At 36.1% G+C, this 21,950-nt stretch overlaps 1 protein-coding gene across 1 annotated transcript in view; it reads right to left on the reverse strand.

The window, feature by feature from the left end:
* Positions 1 to 21,950, reverse strand: part of LOC150086046 (uncharacterized) — a 195,246-nt gene that overhangs the window by 17,288 nt on the left and 156,008 nt on the right. Inside the window, exons 9-13 of the mRNA XM_090374343.1 lie at positions 14,455 to 14,604; positions 12,639 to 12,737; positions 10,903 to 11,016; positions 7,308 to 7,508; positions 1,340 to 1,438 (exon numbers count right to left, since the gene is read on the reverse strand). Coding sequence (XP_090230469.1) covers positions 1,340 to 1,438; positions 7,308 to 7,508; positions 10,903 to 11,016; positions 12,639 to 12,737; positions 14,455 to 14,604 — 663 coding nt within the window. The remainder of the gene's footprint in view (positions 1 to 1,339; positions 1,439 to 7,307; positions 7,509 to 10,902; positions 11,017 to 12,638; positions 12,738 to 14,454; positions 14,605 to 21,950) is intronic.

Below are 21,950 nucleotides of genomic sequence, written 5' to 3' on the forward strand. Positions count from 1 at the left end.
CTGAATCACTTTGGCAAAATTATATGATCTTCTATTAACAAGTCTAAAACAAAATGTATTTACACCTGCAGTAATTTTTTTTTTTTTGTTTAGAATGAACTGTTTCAGAAATTTCTGAGCATTATGTAAAATTCAAGTTATGATATAGAAAAAAAAAACACGATTCTATCATATGAAATGGTGCAATGAGTGCTGCTAGCACACTTTCTGTTTATTTTAATCTTTTTTGATTTTGCTTTTAGTGTAGACATACATACATTTATGTCAGTGAAAGCTTCAGCACTGTGCAGGATGGCACTTAAAGATCAATTGTGGATAAAATTAAATTCCTTCAAGTTATAGAAAAAGGTGACAAGAAGTCAACTTGCTGCTGAAATGGGATTCCACCTAATACATTCTCAACTTACCTAGCAAATAAAGTTGCAATTTGGAAGTAGGCAGAAAACATACTGAAATCTCTTAACAATAAGAAACAAATGAGAGATGCAGGTTATCCAGAGCTAGATCAGTATGTATTCAAGTGGTTTTCTTGGTGTCAAGAAAAGAAATTTCCTTTAAGCAGAATACTTATTTATGAAAAGGCTTAAAAAGTTGCTAATGATATTAATCATAAAGGATTTAAAGCAAGTAGTGGATGGTTGGTGAATTTCCAGAAAAGATATGATATTTCTTTTCAGAACATTTGTAGTGAAAGTTCAAATGTTGGTAATGAGGTCCCTAGTGAATGGCACAAAAATTGATCTGAAATTCTAAAAGATTAAATGCACTTGCATAGATTTATTGAAGGTCTTCCAGCTGCAACAGAAAATAATTTCTCTGTAATAAATTATTTTGAAGGCATTGCGAGGCAGTTGACAAACAAAATGCACCAGACCCTTCTTACTGAATATTTTCAATTGAGTGTTTACATTTTTTCATATATATACATAATACAGTTCTGTAGCTATAAACTTAAAAAAAAAAAAAAAAAATTAATTAATTCTTGAAAAATTAATTTCCCACTCAACTTTTAATAAGTTGAGTGGGAAATTAATGTATCAATAAGTCCTATTGCATTTTTGTAGTTCTGTTTATACAGAAACTTATTTTAAACAGAAAAACAGTAAAATTCAATAAGCTGAATGCTTGATAACCTGAAGTGTTTTTGTATTTCCCTTCAGCTTCGAGTTATTGTGAGTCTGCTCTAAATGTATAAATAGACATATTTATAATGTTTAATTAAATTCGTATATATTCTATTTTGTAATAGTCATATCAGTCAAGAAATCTAATTTCAAAATATTTTTAGAAAACTTCTAATATGCTAAAATAAAAATTAAGTCTCACAAGGAACACTTACTGGTGAAGTTCCCCTGGAAAAATTCATATTTGCATATATAAGAAGACCAATATCTTTATGTCCTGCCTCCATAGCTATTGACAAGGCTGTACTACCATCCTGCAAGGATTTTAATACACATTTTATAAACAATATCAGTTTTTTTTAATAGAATAAAAGTTTCATTAGATTAAATATAATAATTAAAACTAATTTTATATGGAGTTTATTCAAGCCCAGTTTATCTGTTTTTTTTTTTTAGAAATCAGTCTCACTACAGAAAAAAACTCATTATTACAGTGAGTTGGTAGACTAACTTAGTACTTAACATAAAAAAGCTTGGAAAAATTCTCCTGAAGCTAATAATAAAAACTGAGCCAAAACTAGCTCTAAGGATGGCTGCACTGGACTACTTTACTGGACCAATATAAAAAATAAACAACACAGTGTGTGATTAAAGCCAAAGGTGGGCCAACATGTTACATACTGTATCAATAAAAAGTTCTTTGAAACATGCAGGTTTGAAACAATCAGACTTAGTAAAGCATTACTAAGTCTGATTGTCCTGGGCAAAACACACTGTTCAAAAGAAAGTACTATCGGCTTCTTAATATTATCTTCCAGTGAAAACAGTTGCCAACATTATAAAAGAACATTTGTTCCCCCCCCCCAAACTTTTTCCAACATTAGACTTTTTCTGAGGTCATAAAGCAATCAGAATCTGAGAGAAGCAAGTAAACTTTGTATACACAGTTGGACAAGACAAGTGATATAACCTAATCTCGTATATAAGGTGTTCTGTCAAAACCAACTTCAGAAAGCTGTGAATTAGATGATTTTGAGTAAAAAATATTACATAAATATATATTCCTCTTAAGAGTTACAGATTTATGCAAATTCCAAGTTTATAAGTTGTTCCCCCACTCTTTCCCACTACCTTGCCATGAAATTGGTTTAGTTGGTCAGTTGGTCAGTCATACACAACTGGTTAGACTGTGGTATGTCCACCATGTAATAACTGTGTTTAGCTGTTTGGAAAAGTGCTGTAACAGGCAGGCCTTTGAAAGGGTTTTTTTTTTTTTTTTTTTTTGTGTGTGATTAATTATGAATATAACATTCACATGTGAGGGATAATACATGAATATTCATTTAATTTATAGGTTCTTAAACAGAAATCTCAGAGTGGCAGTTGTGAAATGTTAATGGAGGTTTCCTTAACAAAGAACACCAAACAAACAAGTATTTAGCAGAGTATCAGTGGCTGAGAGAAATGACACCTTTCTGCACATTTTAACCAAAAAATGCAAGCATCCATCAAAAATGTAGGAAAACAAGGAAACATCCTGTCTGGCAGAACATAGTACAAAAATGGGTATTTGAAAAATTTTTTTACTAAAATGATAAATCTCCAATGCACATCTAGCAAACTGTACTTCAGGTGGAAACTGAACATCTACCCATATCACTTTCAACATGTCAAACACATCAACCCTAAGATTATACTGCTTATTTAGATTTATACCAATAGACAGTCCAGCTATAATTAAGATGGCATCAACAATAGGTATAATTCCCACTTTTGGTCTGAATACAGTCCCCATACCACAGAAACTAATTCTCAGCAATGATTTTCAGTAACGTTTGGTGCAGTCTTATTGGATATATGACATAAACATTGGCATGAGGGTTTCACATGATATAAACAAAGCCTGCTTTCCACACTTCTATCAGCTTGGAATACAATGTAACATCATTAGCTCCATAACACAGCTTGCAAATGTTCCAGGGACCAATTACAACAGGTAGTACACCAGGCAAGTTGATGCTGTGCATTTCATGCTTGTATGCTGCAGGTTTCCATAAAATCTATTGCCATGCAATTCCCTACATATTGTCCTGTAGGAGCAGAAACACCACGATGTTTTCAATTGGTGATTACAACAGCTACCATTGTTCTAGGACATTGCAGTTTTTCTGCAATGGCATGAAATATTAACTGCTAACATAGCATCCTATAATGATTCCTGTTCCAAGTCACTAAACTCAATGTTATTTTTGCAGATGCCTCAACCCAACCACTATATTTCATTGATCTACTTACACCTAGCATGAACAAAGTTGTGTTTATAATATTACTCACATGTGAATGGTTATTACTGCTCGATTTTTCCCAAATCCCAAATTGTCCAAATACTTTTGGCACTGTAAGATATACATATATGTACTGCAGATTATTTTGTACACAAAAACTGAATGGTTCAACTCTCAGTCAAAACATTCAGTTTTTTTATGATGGTTCTCTCAACCATTATCAACAGAATGTACAATTTTAAGTTACAAAGACAAGGAGATCAAAGAAAAGTGACAGAAACTAGTTTAAATTTATCTGGACCTATGACAGATTATTATTATTATTATTAATAGCCATATGATGCAAGGAAGCCTGAGGCTTATGCTGCACCAGGAAAAAAAAAGCTCCCGAGTTACCCTGAGAGAGAGAGAGAGAGTGTCAAAAGTAGAAGGGAATCACCAAGAAAGAGAAGAATGATGATGTGTGAGCCCCCGGGGTTATTCTTGGATATATATAATTTGCACCTTTTGGTTACTATTAGGGCATTGGCATTATAGAGCCATACCAGATCTCTAATCTGGTATGGCTATAAGTATCATTAAACTGAAATATCACATTCACAACAACAGTAGTTATTTTCCTTAAACTTTTTGTAGTCTAAAGGCTGATTTTCCAACCAAATCTTGAGGTAGGTCGGTATATGGAAGAAAAAAAAAAACTGAAAACATCACAGCAATATTTAACTATTAGTTTTTTTTGGAAATGGTGCTTATCCCATGCACTTATTGATGATTAAATAAGTTTTTCACTTTTTGTATAATTTTTTATATTATTTATACCATTGTTTGGACTTTAAGATGCACTTTCTTCCTGGAGAAAAAAAAAAGGGAGGAGGAGGAGGAGAAGAGGGCAGGCTTAAAGTGGCCTGCTTTATAGTCTAAGTTTAATCCAATATCAAAAGCACAGAAATTTTTTGAATGTACTGTCAGCAATCAATACCATCTTACTTTTAGAGTGCATTCTTCAATCTTAGTAGGTATGGAAAAGCAAAAGTACTCTGACGTTCCAGTAATGATGTCACTAGAAAAGACTAAATTTTTTAAAAATTCTATCCCTACATTTATTTATAGAAATGGACAAAACAGGTTGATTATCCCTATCCTAACAGAGGATATGCAGTTGAAGACTAGTAATTTTTACAAATGAAAGAATGAAAACTAAAATTAAAAATTCACAATATATGTATATCATATCACAACTGCTTTTAAAAATTTTAAATCAGGATTTAGTTAACTAACACTTTTTTTTAATGTATTTACGGTGATGAAGATATCAGGATGAAGTTCATTTATTTAGATTACATTTTGTATAAAGGAACTCAGCTTTAAATGATTTGTTTTGAAAAAAGGAAAAAATGAATGATGAGCATTGTCTGAATTTAACCTAGGTACACAGAAGAGTACAGGCACTCCCCGACTTATGTAAGGGTTGCGTTCCGAGGAACTCTGCATAAGTCGAATTTTACGTAAGTCAGAATTTCCCTAAAGGCTCATGCAGCACTTGCAACTATGCTTGCTGAATTTGATTGAAGCAAAACAGGAATGTTCGACGAACATGTAAACAGAATTATTTATTCAATTTTTTTATCTCGTATGTAGTAAAAATTATAAAAGTGTGTAATTACAAAAATTTCAAAATTATAAAATTACAAAAAAAAAAAAAGGGAGGGGACAGGCATAACATCAGCAACTTTTACCTTTCAAGCATCGTTGCCAGAATCAATGTCTCCAGCTGATAAGTACGCCACTTCATAGGTTGAAGCACGAGGAAATTTAGAAGGGGGGGGTTTCCAACACATCACAGAATTTCTCTGCTGCTGCAGAATCGGCACTGGTGACTTCACTGCATACTTTAATGTGGAAACCAGCACGGTGCTTGAACCGACAAAACCACCCATTGCTTGCAACAAACTTGACTTGGGATTCACTGTACTTATCCTTAATATCTTCATAAATACTTGTTGCTTTTGCTTGAATGGCCATTAGACTCAGGGGCGCTCGCTTCTGAATCTGATTTTCCATCTTCTATATAGCACCTGAACGCTGTTTTGTGATTACTGTTGATCATAAATGCGTTGATCCTTTAACATGTTCTTTTATATGCGCACTGTCCTTTGAAATAGCATTCACTGTTGAAGCAGCAAGACTTAATTCCCACGCAATAGATGATAAACTTTGCCTTTCTTCGTACTTCATAATCATTTTCATCTTCATTTCTAAATCAATTTTGTTTGGTTTCCTAGCACTGCCACCACTTGCACTTTCCATTGGTTGCTTTCCATTCATCATTGTAATAAATAAATAGGAATGAAGAGAAGATTCTGAAAATTTATTTATGTTTCTTATATGATTGAAGATTTCAGTGAAGGGGGAAACATATTTCAACATAATAATGTAAAAATCCACACAATTCCAATTATCGGGATTATCGCAAATGCAATAAGATCGAGTTTAGCACCCATTTATAATTAGATACACTAACAGAAAAGCCCAATAAACCAGAAAGTGCAAATTGTTTTTATTGTTCTATAGTCGTGACCTCCAGAAATGTTCTTTAGAAAAATATCACCAAGGCGTTCAAAATTGATTCTTATAACAGGACATATGATAACGATGAAAGGGTAGCACTCCATTATAAAATGACCTTTAAGAGAGATAAATAGCTTAGTTATGTAGCAAAAATTAACTTCCAAGGTCGTGGAATGAATTACCAAAAAAACAATGTGTTATTGGGTTCACATTGTGATGTTTTCACAATACCTCCATTTATTCCCATGGGATGCAGAATACGTTTCCATGATTTTTTTAAGTTTACACCAGCCAGCAAAAAAAAACTTATGCAAAGTTGAATTTATAGAAGTTGTTTACTGTTTCAAATACAGGCACCGGGGAGTGCCTGTATTTGAAACAGTAAAAACTGAATTGAATGATATTATTTAAAAATGTTAAGTGTAAAAATTTAAAAATAATGCTGTGTAAAGTTCATCACACAGTGAAGAGAAGAAGACTAAATTATTTATATAATGATGGGTAATGATACTCAATATGATACTCTAATTCTTTTGTTCATAAAGCACATTCATTTAAAAAACTGAATTTGGATTGTCTATAAGGAAGATTAAGTATTTCTTGTTGTGCAACCAGGTTACATAATCAACCAGAGAAAGCATGCATAATTTGAATAGAACTTAACAATAATGCATAAAAGTCATGGAAAAACACTTATCATACATATTATTTTGGAAGCATGAGGAAACGTGGTATTTATGAAACAGTTTAATAGAAACAGAAATGCTTTTGATAGCAGTTGCACTATGTGAAGAGAGTGACAGTTCAAAACCTGATATTATAGCAAAGTGTGTGATAACAAATGATAGACTTTCAGACAGGAATTTTCTGATGAATGAAACTATGCTGTAAAATCTACACAATACTGTATATTCCATTTCTTTTGTTCTATATCAGAAAACTTAAAACTCACCAGCCAGTGGGTGACCTACTTACATATATGAGGTATTTATAATCAAAATAGATTTACCTAAATTTTGACTTTCAAAACTGTGATACATTTTATAGTCGAAAAAATACAGTAAGTAAAAATTTTAGAACTGCTATAATTTATCTTAAAAAATTAAACATTTCAATACTACAGTTTTTTTTTTTTTTTTAACTCAGTAATACACTGGTGAGTTACATGCCACACACACACACACACACACACACACACACACACACACACACACACACACACACACACACACACACACACACACACACACACACACACACACACACACACACACACCCGACAACTGCATGTCTTATGATACAAAAGATTTTGAAACAGTGTAAAACTTACATTGTCAGTAAAGGTAGGATCAAGGTCCGGATGGGCTAACAAATAGCGGACAATTTCTATATGCCCATGTTCTGATGCACACATGAGTGCAGTGGAACCATCATTATCCTGTATGTTAATTCCAGCTCCAGCTTCAAGTAGTAGCTTAACTGTATCCAGTCTGCCATGACTGACTGCTAACATTAAAGCTGTTTGTCCATTCTGGAAGTAGTACAGTAATGCAATTTAGTCAAAAGAAAAAATAATCATAAAATAAAAATTTTAATTTTAAGCATAAAACAATTATTCGTAAAACTTTCTGGATTACAAGATGAAAAACCTTGTTTTTCTGTATGCAATAATAAGTGTTTTAGCATTTACATAGAGAGGGATTAATTTCAATGCAGGTGTTGAAACAGTTTGATAAAAATGCTTCACTTCTTTACATTTTTGCTGTCTGGGGAAGCCCTGTTTCCTCCCTAGACATCGACAGACTTGGGCTTATTGCTCACTTTAGAAATGACACCATTATCCATGAGTCAATTGAAAATTACTAATACAGTTTATAATCAAATAACCAAAAAGGTGAATCTATTATTCATTAAAAACTCCAGGCACCATGTTACAGCTGTTTCAAGTCTTGCTGGATACTCACCAGCCAGTGGGTGACCTCATTAACAACTTCATGTCAAAACAGTGAATAAATATATCAAATCTAAATGAGTAGCCAAGTGGTGTGCAGAATAAAAACTTCCAGCTGAAAATGAAATGAAAGTTATGTGAATATTAAACCCTTAAATAGCAAGCTCTATGGGCCTGTTACAGCATTTACATAAAGAAACAGGGTTACATTTCAACATGGGTGTTGAAATAGTTTCATAAAGATGCTCTACTGGTTTATTTTTTTTCAGCCTTGCTGTCTGGAGAAGCTATAATGAAGGCCCTAAACAGCTGTAATAATGGCACCCGGAGTTTTTAATGAATAATAGATTTGCCTCCTTGGCTTAAATAACATTAGTTATTTATAAGCCAAACCATGGATAATGATATAATTTCAATGGAGGGAACATAGCTTCTCCAGATAGCAAGACAGAAAAATATAACATGTGAAGCATTTTTATCAAGTGTTAGCTTGTTATATTGTACCCATCTTCCTCTCATGCACTTTAAAAATCAAATATGTACATAATGCCCATAGATTTTTTATTTTTGTATGATCGCCTCATTCTCTGTTTAGAAACACATGTAGCTAAAAAATGAATATTTCTCTTATGTAGATATTTTTTCTCATTAAATGAAATACCCATGGATGAAAGATGCATTAATATTTTTTAAAAATATTTGACCCAAATTTACTCTGCAATACAATTTTTATTTCTTAAAAAAGTGTTTTTTTAAATAGTCACAAAAAAAAAAAAAAAAAAATTCTGCTTTTGCAGTATTTCTCAATCATTTTTAACATGCATACATACCATTCAAACATTTCATTAACACACAGAATTATAAGATAAGATTTAAGTGATACCACAAACTGAATACTGGTGGTAAACTTAAAGTATTGTAAAGTAAACTGTCATTAAATGAAAGAAATATCACCCTGAGAAAATGTTGGCTGTACTAATACTTAATGATATAAAATGATGCAAATTATTTTAATCTTTCTCTTAATATAATTTTCTAAGTTTTAAATCACCCTTTATATATGCAGAGAGTATTTTTCTCATACAATTATTTATTTTCAAAGTGATAAACTTCAATTTTTACATTTGCCAACCCTTAAAGCTTTAAAAATGGCAACTGTCAATAGATGAAATAAAAGCCATTTGGTTCAAAAGAGCAATTGCACTTCTTTACCTCTCCAAAAATAATGTGTATTGAAAAATTCATTTTTCTGATGAGAAAATCAGAATTTAGTCTTTCAATGCCCAAAATGAGAAAATACCAATCTCTTCATTAGAGTAAATGGGCCTGTAGTACTGGGATCCATTTCTTAAATAAATACGTTATGTCCAGTAAAAAAATTTTAATACACATTTAATTACAAATGGTTTGTAGCCTCGAAAGCTACAAACCATTTGTAATTAAATGTGTATTAAAAATTTTTTACTGGACATATGTATTTATTTAAATCTCTTTATTGTTTGAAATAAATGCAACTTAAATTTAGACAGTCTCTGTAAATTTCATCATGGTGAAACTATTTTAATGTTTTAACTGTTTTAAGATAAGGAAAGACAAAAAAAAGTAAATATAAAAAAATTTTAAAAAATAATAATACTAAATTAATTCAAAAATAAAATAAAACCAAACATCACATATGTATATTCTACCAGTCAAAGTCATTGTATAAACTCAGAGATGTTATGGTTTGGGCAGGAGTGACCACAAATGGCAAAACTGTTTTCCGCAAAAGGTCAAAATCATTCAGTAATCATCTATCTTGAGGAAATTTTTGACAACAGGCTTCCTTGATCACAGCAGAAACACTTTAGAAAGATGGTGGACCCTCAAAACAGATTCTTCACTGTCTCACATGGCTAGAACGTCACTACAATAGTACTATAAGCTTCTTAGCTTTCATTAATGCTGAGTTTGTTTGTTTGTTTGTTATTTGGTTTTTAGGGGCATTAGCAACTAAGGCCATATGCTCCGTGAATATGCAGTGGTCATTCCCTGACCATCACCACCAAATACGCATCCTCCGTATTTGGTGGTGATGGGCTCGAACCCCGGTCTAATCAAGAAGCGTGTGCTGCCCACTGCTACTCCTTTCCCACCTGGTTATGGAGGCACCTCATTAATGCTGAAGAATGGTCTTCACATTCAACAGATCTGAATCTACTTAACTACTCTGTGTGGTGCATATTGATGAGTAGAGCTTGTGTTGCTCCTCCCAGAAATTTGGCAACTTTGAAGCAATCTCTATGGGACTTCTTCAATAACGAAGCACTTAAAAAAATTCCCACAAATATTCAGTACCTTTGAAGATACTAATCAAAGAAGACAGCAGGTATGATGAATTCTGATTGATGTTTGTTTCTGATATGTTGATTCAAGTTCGCACCAAGTTTTCTTTTCACTGGATTAAGCATTGCTCAATTATGATTAAAAATATCTGCATCACATGTATCAGTGTGATGCAGATATTTTTAACCTGTCTTGACTACCAAAGTTTAATCTTTATATATTCAATGAGACAATACAAATCAAAATGAACCTAAAATTACTAGGCTTTTTTACCAAATTTTTAGACATACAGATCAAAATATTAAGAGAAATTAATGTTGTTCTTTTTTTTTTTCCCTCCTAAGGGGCATAAAAAATAATAAGAGAAATTTCTGATTTATTGTCAACTTATATTTAAAGAATTGTGAAAAGCAAACAATAGGAGTACTATAGAGCATCAAAAAAAAAAAAAAAAAAAAAAAAAAATATATATATATATATATATAACACAAAACCTTGCACTGTAACACACACACACACACACACACACACACACACACACACACACACACACACACACACACACACACACACTTGTGAATGCATTTATGTGCCTTCAGATAAACAATTTCAAATGAAAGAGATTTAGAAAATACTCAGATAATAGTACCTGTGTTGCTTTGATATTCACATCCCCTAAATGGAATAGTCGTTTTACAACTTGCAGATATATATCATCATTTATATCAGCCAGCGATACTAACATGATACAAGTATATCCTGCCTAATAAGACAATAAAAATAAACATTAGATTTTAAACAAAATCAACGTTAATACAGCAGTGTAGTATAGGTAATTCTCAATTTATATGAGTGTCCATCATTACTTTAAAATTGTGCTGAAATAATGAATTTTTAATATTTTTTTTTTAAATGGTGACCCCAAACATGCAAATTATTATAACCTATAGTATTCTAATACCACATATTGTTTGAGGGTTTAGAAGACAGAAGATAAAAAATATTCTGTTTTTTGTAATTTTCAGGAAATATATGTGAAGAAAGGCTGCCCGAAAAAACAGACAGAGGTGCACAATATGAGATACAGATAAAATTATGCCCTTTTTACACTACTATCAGTTTTTTTCGTTTAAGAGTTATCTATGGTGTATTTACACCGATATTATAAAGATAATTTATACTCTTGAACATATGATGCCTTGCTGCATTTAGTTTGACTTAAACATGAAGATCATTCATACAAAAGGGAAAAAGGATGGAAAAAAGAACAGAATCTTGGGGAACTCTGGCATTAGTTGAGAAGTTAAAACAGAGAGAGCCATCTATTCTGTGGAGTGAGAAGTCAGAGAGAAAACTAGATATTCTAGTCTTCTTCTAAACTAAACAATAAACTCTAAATTAACAATAAACAGAAAACAGATCACAAGATGGAACTTTTTTAAAAGACCTTTTTCCAAAACACAATAAAAAGTCTTTCTTCATACTTTTTGGTGGAATTTGTCCAAAAATGAGTAATGTAAGCTAAGATATCACCAATGGAGCCATACTGGCAATAATTAATCAGAATATAACATTTTGTGCACCATATAACATTATCCATCAATATGCAAAACAGAGTAAGAGTAGATGGTTGAAGGATTTCTCAATTGCGTTTGTTCCATTAGTTTGACTATTCACGATACGTTGATTTAGATGAGGTTTTATACAATTTAAGAAATTTCTTCAGGTCTTGGAGACTTCTTGGCATCAAGATTGTTCAAGATTCTTTTAATTCCTCCCTTGGTATTCCTATTGGAAGATCAAGAGAGGGATTCAATGAAATGTATTTGGAATGGTCAGAGATCAAAGTAAAGAGCAGTGTAAATTGCTAATAAATCAGCTTTATCTTCAGACGAGGATGCAATAGAATCATCAGAATGTAACAGAGGTGGAAGTATGGATGGACAGAAGTTGAAGCCAGTGGCTTGGAAAAAGTCAAAGCTTGCCTACTATTTGAATAAGAAGCAAGCATCTCACTCTTAGCCTTTTTAAAAATTGAGTTTGGATTTATAACTTGTTTACAACCATTAAGAGCTTTAGTGTGAGCAGAAAATGAAGTTGGATATTTTGATAAGCCAATTGTTATATACTATATTTTTATCAATAACCTTAGTACACTTATTGGAAAACCATTGTATAGATAAAAAACACACACACACACAATTTTTTTTATATTAAGTATAAACATGGCTATGACTCACAATTCAATAAATGTATAAATAAAATGTCATTTTGAACAACAGGTGTGGTTAAAGGTATTTTTGTCCAAAACTAATGACCTACTGTGTATGTATATATACTATATAATTACAGATAATCTTTATAGATAATTATGCTTTCACATACCTTATTTTGTTTGCTCACATCACATACTTTGGAATCTAATAAGATACTAACAACATCAAAGTTTCCATAGGACACAGCATAATGCATTACAGTATTTCCCTATGCAAAAAATATAGATATAAATTAGCGCAGTTTCTCATTTGGCATAAACATTTAATAACTAATATTTTGGCTAAGAAAAATATTGAATGTGTTTATACTACCATCATTAGTGAGAGTAAATTTCCTCATTAAGATGAGGAAATGGTACCTCGTTTAAGCATTTTCAAAGTTGTTTTTTTTCCCTTACAATGCACCTATCCCATTATTCTAACCTCTTCCAAGCTAGAGGAACAAATAGCTACAATCAAATGAGTAATTAATTAAGAATTAGTAATTATGAAAATGAGTAATTCCCATTTTCAAATATAAATTATTTGTGATATCCTTCGGTGTTCCTTCTGATTTCATCATCTCCATACATGATTAAAATTTTGTCTGTAATTTCTCTTTCAGAGAGTAAAGAGCTAGAAATGTCACAAGTTTTGGCTACATGGAACTAATGCAGAATCAAAATGTTATCATGAAAAATTACAAAAAGTAGGAGCACTTGCTTGTTCTCTCTTTTGTTTTAGTGGCTAGCAGAATTTAAACTGCCTTGTCAATTCAGTGGCCATCACGTGCACAGCCGACTGAACTTCACTTTATGAGTTGTCTTGGTATTGCATTACTTTAAAACAAGGGTGTGCTGTCAATTTGTCAACAAGTGGTTTGCTCAAGAATTTCAGCTAAGGGTTATCGCAGTCTGTTGAATTTTTATCAAAGTAATATTTTTTGAGAAGGGGCTCAGATAATTTCCAAAAGTTTTCACGAGCCCTATCCAGCACACCCCTGCTTTTAAACAAATGTAAATAAACATCTCCACTACCTAAGAAAGTCACACATAGTTCAGGATTATGCAGACTTAATACTGAAACTGTGTGAAGTTATCAAAAAAAAGCAGCAAGGGAAGTTACATCATATCTTTTTTTTCACCTGGAGAATGCACCAATACACAAATCCATTGTTACAATATGCTATTACAGATACAGAACTTGAAATCCTTTATCATCACTGCCATTATTCTCCATATTTGGCTTCCATTGTCTTCTTCCCCTTTCTAAAACTTAAGGAGCATTTTTGTGGATAAAGATTTCATTCAGACTAAAAAAGAGACTAAAAATGTGTACCATGAAAGACCAGATTGTAGAGGACAATAACTTTATTTTTCTGTATTTTGGAAGGACAATGTTGAAAAGTGAAATAACTTTTTAAAAATCATATTTTATTTTATGAACTTTTTGAACTACCCACATATTTTAAAACTGTGCTTCCTTATGTTTACTTTATCACTGTCCAGCAAAGTAATTTGGGGTGCGTGCGAGAGAGAGAGAGAGAGAGAGAGAGAGAGAGAGAGAGATGTTTAGCTGCACCATATAACATTATCCATCATTCTTTTGTACATGATGATGATTATGCAATGCCTACTGTGACAAAAGTTTGTAAAGTTTTGGTCCTACGTTTATAAATATTATTGCACTGCTTTAATATTTATTTTATTCCAGTAAAAACTATCCAATTATATGAGGGCTTTTATTTTTAAATCTTATATTCATTTTGACTGATAAATATAAGCTGTATTTCCAAAAATATAATTTTTGAACATTGAAAATTCTTTTAATTGGCAAAAGTAATCTAAATAAAATAAGCAGATGTGATTTTTGTTTATGTAATCTTCAATGAGAATTACTACACTGTGTTCAGTAAATTTAAAATACTCACAAACAAGATGACTCACATTATTATCAGACATATTTACAATGCGGTATAGAACATTTTTGGAAAATTCTTCAAAGGCATCCAAATAATCATCAACTACATGTGGATCAGAATTTTTGTGACTGGCTACTTTAAACCATTCTTGCTGAATGATATTCAAACTGCTTGCCTAAGAAAAATAAAATTAAAGTAATTAAACCACTATAAACTGCTGCACTAAAAATACATATTTAAACTCAGTTTCAACTGACATTTTACTATGCATAACAATTTCACTCTAATAGTGACAAATGGGCCTGGAGTACTGGGGTCCATAGTTTAACAGATATTTATTTAAAGTATACCCAGTAAAATAAAATAAAATAAAATATTTCCAGAAGCTTTCGGAACTCGTGTCCCTTTCTCAACTGACAGAATTTTTTTTTTGAATACATTACAAGCAAAGTGTGGCACGTTACTCATTCGTCATTGTTGTAGCACGGACGTGTGCTGCCTTGCGCCAGTGATCATCCATCAATAAAACGGTTGTCTCCAGGATTGGATGTATACGCATGCCTTTCTGGCGATTTAATGCCTTAGGGTTGTTCATTATGTTTAGTGACTCTAGCCATAGGCGGTGGCGAAAGTGTCGCGCGTGGTCCACTATCTCAAAGTCGCGCTTGGGGTCAAGATCGTGGTTGGTAGCCCAAAAATGTTCTGCAAGCGCGGACTGGTCAGTTTCGGCAAGCCAGATTGCTCTGTCGTGTTCCGTGAGGCGATCCTGGAGACGTCTCGGTCTCACCTACGTAGCAACTGTTACAGGCCCTACAGGTGATACGGTACACTACATTGCTGCGTAAGACAGGTGTGACAGGGGTCTTCACACTGGAGACAAGTGAACGTAGGTTCCTACCTGGTAATTGTACACATTTTATGTTGTAACTTCTCAGGATCTTCGAGATACGTCCTGACACTCCTGGATAGTATGGAATGTAGGCGGATGATATGCCGACTTGCTTCGGAGGTCTTGGGTTGGAAGTAAGTTCTTGTGCCTGTAACAAGCATCTGTTTAGTACATGGGATGGATAACCGCATCTGGTTAAGTCCGCCTTCACACGGGAGATCTCGTTACGTCTAATTGTGTCGGTGCTGGAATGGCTCCAGGCCCTGGAGAACAGGGTGCGGGCAGTGCTATTGAGATGGCTTGGAGCGTGGCCGGACCCGTAGTTGGTGAATTGACCGCACCACATGGGTTTGCGGTATACTGAGGTCTCTAGATGTGGGCCTACGCGATGCACTAGCACGTCCAGAAACGGGAGCGAACCGTCCACCTCTGATTCTACGGTAAACTTGATGAAATTGGATAGAGAGTTGAGGTATTCTAGTAGTACCGTTTCAGAACCACGTGGTATTATGGTAAAAATATCGTCGACATATCTACACCACGTTGTAATAGGTGTAGGTGGGTTCTGGTGTATCTGCTTCTCCAGATCTTCCATGGCGATGTTAGCTACTACGGAACTGACAGGGGCACCCATAGCAGTGCCATGTACTTGTTTGTAGAGTGAGTCTTCAAAGGTGAAGATGCTGCTAGAGAGGCATAGGTTGAGGGCGGTACAGATGTCATCAGTGGATAGTGACGTCCTGGATTGGAGGCTTAAGTCGCTCTCAAGGAGCCTTCTGGCGCAGTGCACGGCCTGTTGGACGGGAATCGAGGTGAATAAAGAAACCACGTCAAATGATGCCATGACAGAGTTATCAGGGATTGAAATGTCCTTAATGGTGTTAATGAATTCACTGCTGTTTTTAACGGTGTGAGATGTATTACCTATAAGAGGCGAGAGGAGGCTCGCGATGTGTTTGGACAGTTCATACGTTGGGGCACTGCAGCAAGACACTATAGGTCTGAGAGGAATACCCGGTTTATGGATCTTTGGTAATCCGTAGAATTGTGGTAGTTGGCAGCCAGTAGCACGCAGAAGATGGTGAGTCGCGGTCGGGATCTTCTTATCTTTAAGCCATGCGTGGACAAGTTTATTAACATTTGCTTCCAGACGTTTCAAGACTTTAACGGGAGGATCAGGTAGAGGTTCATATACGTTAGGATCGAGTAATAGGGCCAAGGCTTTCTCTCGGTAGGCTGATCGGTCCAGCACAACAGTCCGGCGCCCTTTATCCGCAGGAAGTACAACGATGGAGTTGTCTTTTCTTATAGATGACAGGGCGGCACGTTGGCGGTGGTTGAGGTTTGAGCACGTTTTTCGAGTGTTGCGGAGGACTGCGGCAGTCTTGAATCGGATCTCGTTGGCAGTTTCTTCGGGAAGGTTGGTAATACTGGCTTCTATGCCCATAGCGAGCTGTGTGATGGGAGGTTTCGATGGTATAACGGCGAATTTCATACCGTTTGATAAAACACGCAGCTGCTCGTTGGACAGTTGTTTGTTACTTAGATTCAAGACGAAAGAAGTCGTGTCGTCTGAACGAGTGTTCGTCTTTAAGGAGTTAGTTTCTATGCTCAAGTTTATGAACTTGCGCTGTTGGCGTAAACGGTAGGTATCCGAGGTCTGACTGGCCCGATGGCAGATGGTATGTATAAGGTTTGTAAATACAATAGGCGAGACCTTACCTTGTATATGTTGTAACAGTCTGGACTTGTTGTAGTCAGCGTTCCTGATTTCACGGTGGAGATGGGATATCCATAAATTTAACGTGCGCAGGCTGAAGTTAAAGCAGGCACGATCCATATGAGAGTTGTGGAACGGGGCTTTGTATCGGAACCCTTTAGGTATAATTCGATTGCTTTTGCATCTGTGGGCGAAGCGTAAATGTTGCCTGTAGCGAGCTATTGAGAGGAAGCACTTTTGCAACTGTGCACAATCGTTGTAGGTATTATGGCCATAAAGTGATCGAATAGTGACAAATGGGCCTGGAGTACTGGGGTCCATAGTTTAACAGATATTTATTTAAAGTATACCCAGTAAAATAAAATAAAATAAAATATTTCCAGAAGCTTTCGGAACTCGTGTCCCTTTCTCAACTGACAGAATTTTTTTTTGAATACATTACAAGCAAAGTGTGGCACATTACTCATTCGTCATTGTTGTAGCACGGACGTGTGCTGCCTTGTGCCAGTGATCATCCATCAATAAAACGGTTGTCTCCAGGATTGGATGTATACGCATGCCTTTCTGGCGATTTAATGCCTTAGGGTTGTTCATTATGTTTAGTGACTCTAGCCATAGGCGGTGGCGAAAGTGTCGCGCGTGGTCCACTATCTCAAAGTCGCGCTTGGGGTCAAGATCGTGGTTGGTAGCCCAAAAATGTTCTGCAAGCGCAGACTGGTCAGTTTCGGCAAGCCGGATTGCTCTGTCGTGTTCCGTGAGGCGATCCTGGAGACGTCTCGATGTCTTACCTACGTAGCAACTGTTACAGGCCCTACAGGTGATACGGTACACTACATTGCTGCGTAAGACAGGTGTGACAGGGGTCTTCACACTGGAGACAAGTGAACGTAGGTTCCTACCTGGTAATTGTACACATTTTATGTTGTAACTTCTCAGGATCTTCGAGATACGTCCTGACACTCCTGGATAGTACGGAATGTAGGCGGATGATATGCCGACTTGCTTCGGAGGTCTTGGGTTGGAAGTAAGTTCTTGTGCCTGTAACAAGCATCTGTTTAGTACATGGGATGGATAACCGCATCTGGTTAAGTCCGCCTTCACACGGGAGATCTCGTTACGTCTAATTGTGTCGGTGCTGGAATGGCTCCAGGCCCTGGAGAACAGGGTGCGGGCAGTGCTATTGAGATGGCTTGGAGCGTGGCCGGACCCGTAGTTGGTGAATTGACCGCACCACATGGGTTTGCGGTATACTGAGGTCTCTAGATGTGGGCCTACGCGATGCACTAGCACGTCCAGAAACGGGAGCGAACCGTCCACCTCTGATTCTACGGTAAACTTGATGAAATTGGATAGAGAGTTGAGGACCTACCGTTTACGCCAACAGCGCAAGTTCATAAACTTGAGCATAGAAACTAACTCCTTAAAGACGAACACTCGTTCAGACGACACGACTTCTTTCGTCTTGAATCTAAGTAACAAACAACTGTCCAACGAGCAGCTGAGTGTTTTATCAAACGGTATGAAATTCGCCGTTATACCATCGAAACCTCCCATCACACAGCTCGCTATGGGCATAGAAGCCAGTATTACCAACCTTCCCGAAGAAACTGCCAACGAGATCCGATTCAAGACTGCCGCAGTCCTCCGCAACACTCGAAAAACGTGCTCAAACCTCAACCACCGCCAACGTGCCGCCCTGTCATCTATAAGAAAAGACAACTCCATCGTTGTACTTCCTGCGGATAAAGGGCGCCGGACTGTTGTGCTGGACCGATCAGCCTACCGAGAGAAAGCCTTGGCCCTATTACTCGATCCTAACGTATATGAACCTCTACCTGATCCTCCCGTTAAAGTCTTGAAATGTCTGGAAGCAAATGTTAATAAACTTGTCCACGCATGGCTTAAAGATAAGAAGATCCCGACCGCGACTCACCATCTTCTGCGTGCTACTGGCTGCCAACTACCACAATTCTACGGATTACCAAAGATCCATAAACCGGGTATTCCTCTCAGACCTATAGTGTCTTGCTGCAGTGCCCCAACGTATGAACTGTCCAAACACATCGCGAGCCTCCTCTCGCCTCTTATAGGTAATACATCTCACACCGTTAAAAACAGCAGTGAATTCATTAACACCATTAAGGACATTTCAATCCCTGATAACTCTGTCATGGCATCATTTGACGTGGTTTCTTTATTCACCTCGATTCCCGTCCAACAGGCCGTGCACTGCGCCAGAAGGCTCCTTGAGAGCGACTTAAGCCTCCAATCCAGGACGTCACTATCCACTGATGACATCTGTACCGCCCTCAACCTATGCCTCTCTAGCAGCATCTTCACCTTTGAAGACTCACTCTACAAACAAGTACATGGCACTGCTATGGGTGCCCCTGTCAGTTCCGTAGTAGCTAACATCGCCATGGAAGATCTGGAGAAGCAGATACACCAGAACCCACCTACACCTATTACAACGTGGTGTAGATATGTCGACGATATTTTTACCATAATACCACGTGGTTCTGAAACGGTACTACTAGAATACCTCAACTCTCTATCCAATTTCATCAAGTTTACCGTAGAATCAGAGGTGGACGGTTCGCTCCCGTTTCTGGACGTGCTAGTGCATCGCGTAGGCCCACATCTAGAGACCTCAGTATACCGCAAACCCATGTGGTGCGGTCAATTCACCAACTACGGGTCCGGCCACGCTCCAAGCCATCTCAATAGCACTGCCCGCACCCTGTTCTCCAGGGCCTGGAGCCATTCCAGCACCGACACAATTAGACGTAACGAGATCTCCCGTGTGAAGGCGGACTTAACCAGATGCGGTTATCCATACCATGTACTAAACAGATGCTTGTTACAGGCACAAGAACTTACTTCCAACCCAAGACCTCCGAAGCAAGTCGGCATATCATCCGCCTACATTCCATACTATCCAGGAGTGTCAGGACGTATCTCGAAGATCCTGAGAAGTTACAACATAAAATGTGTACAATTACCAGGTAGGAACCTACGTTCACTTGTCTCCAGTGTGAAGACCCCTGTCACACCTGTCTTACGCAGCAATGTAGTGTACCGTATCACCTGTAGGGCCTGTAACAGTTGCTACGTAGGTGAGACATCGAGACGTCTCCAGGATCGCCTCACGGAACACGACAGAGCAATCCGGCTTGCCGAAACTGACCAGTCCGCGCTTGCAGAACATTTTTGGGCTACCAACCACGATCTTGACCCCAAGCGCGACTTTGAGATAGTGGACCACGCGCGACACTTTCGCCACCGCCTATGGCTAGAGTCACTAAACATAATGAACAACCCTAAGGCATTAAATCGCCAAAAAGGCTTGCGTATACATCCAATCCTGGAGACTACCGTTTTATTGATGGATGATCACTGGCGCAAGGCAGCACACGTCCGTGCTACAACAATGACGAATGAGTAACGTGCCACACTTTGCTTGTAATGTATTCAAAAAAAAAAATTCTGTCAGTTGAGAAAGGGACACGAGTTCCGAAAGCTTCTGGAAATATTTTATTTTATTTTATTTTACTGGGTATACTTTAAATAAATATCTGTTAAATTTCACTCTAACATTTGTAAATATGATCACCTTATAGGGAAATTAACCAGTAATAATCATCTCAGCTTCCAAGAAGGGCGCCTCCGTAGCCAGGTGGGAAGGAGCAGCAGTGCGTACCACACGCTTCTTGATTAGACCGGGGTTCGAGCCCGTCACCACCAAATATGGAGGATGCGGAAAGGTCAAGGAATGACCACCGCATATTCCGGAGCAATATGGCCTTAGTTGCTAATGCTCCTAAAAACCAAACAACAACAACAAACAACAGCTTCCAAGAACATAAATGGGATTGTTTGAACAAATGATATTCTGCATTTAGAATAACAGAATGATGCACACCAAAGGTGTCAAACTGATGACTCCTGAGCCATATGTAGTCCTCAAGCATTTGCTGTGTAGCTCAAATTTTGTCCACTTTTTCAGGTTCATAGTATGGTAAATAGGAGATATACTGAATTTTAAAAAAATTCAATAAAATTCATAAATTATACAAATTTTCAAAAATTTTACTAGTCAAGAAGATCATGTGTTTATGTGTAAAGATCAACAAATGAAATTATTTTGAATATTTCTTTCAGTAATTGCAATAATTCTGAAATTATTGAATTTTAGTAATATTCTATGCAAACTAGTGCAGCAAGTGAGTCTTCAATTAGCTGTTGGTGTGACAAGGAAGCACCACAGCATCTGAACAGTATTAAATGCTGTGGTGCTTCCTTGTCACACCAACAGCTAATTGAAGACTCGCTTGCTGCACTAGTTTGCATAGAATATTACTAAAATTCTGTAATTTCAGAATTATTGCAATTCTGAAATTACAGAATTTTGTTACAGAATTTGGTTACAATGGCTGATATATTAACAGATCATAAATACTATATTTATTATAAATAGGTGAGTTTCCAGATCTGCCCATTAGTGCAGATCTGGAAACCCAGCAATAACTTTAACCACAAACTGTGAGAAGCTCAAAGGAATATTACAGTGGATCACAATTATTCACTGTAATATTCCTTTGAGAATGGGACCAAGATTGCCTTAAATAACATAAATCTCAGATAATGGAAATCCAAGTTCATTGTCAATTTCTTATAAGAATTTGGAATTCATTTATTACTACACAGTATTTATTACATACAGTAACTGATAAACAAAAAGTATGTATGGAGTAATTTTAAAAAGTTTTTATTAAACAAAATACAGTATATGTAAAATGTGCACTATATAATATGCAAAATATTAATGCATTTATAATTTTATTCTGTCTTAGAATATTTAATGACCGCTATTTAAACACATTGCTAAGAATCTCTGGGTATGAACAGACTG

The sequence above is a fragment of the Mastigoproctus giganteus genome, chromosome 5 (assembly GCF_048544385.1).
Source record: "Mastigoproctus giganteus isolate SK-2022 chromosome 5, ASM4854438v1, whole genome shotgun sequence".
Taxonomy (NCBI): Eukaryota; Metazoa; Arthropoda; class Arachnida; order Uropygi; family Thelyphonidae; genus Mastigoproctus; species Mastigoproctus giganteus.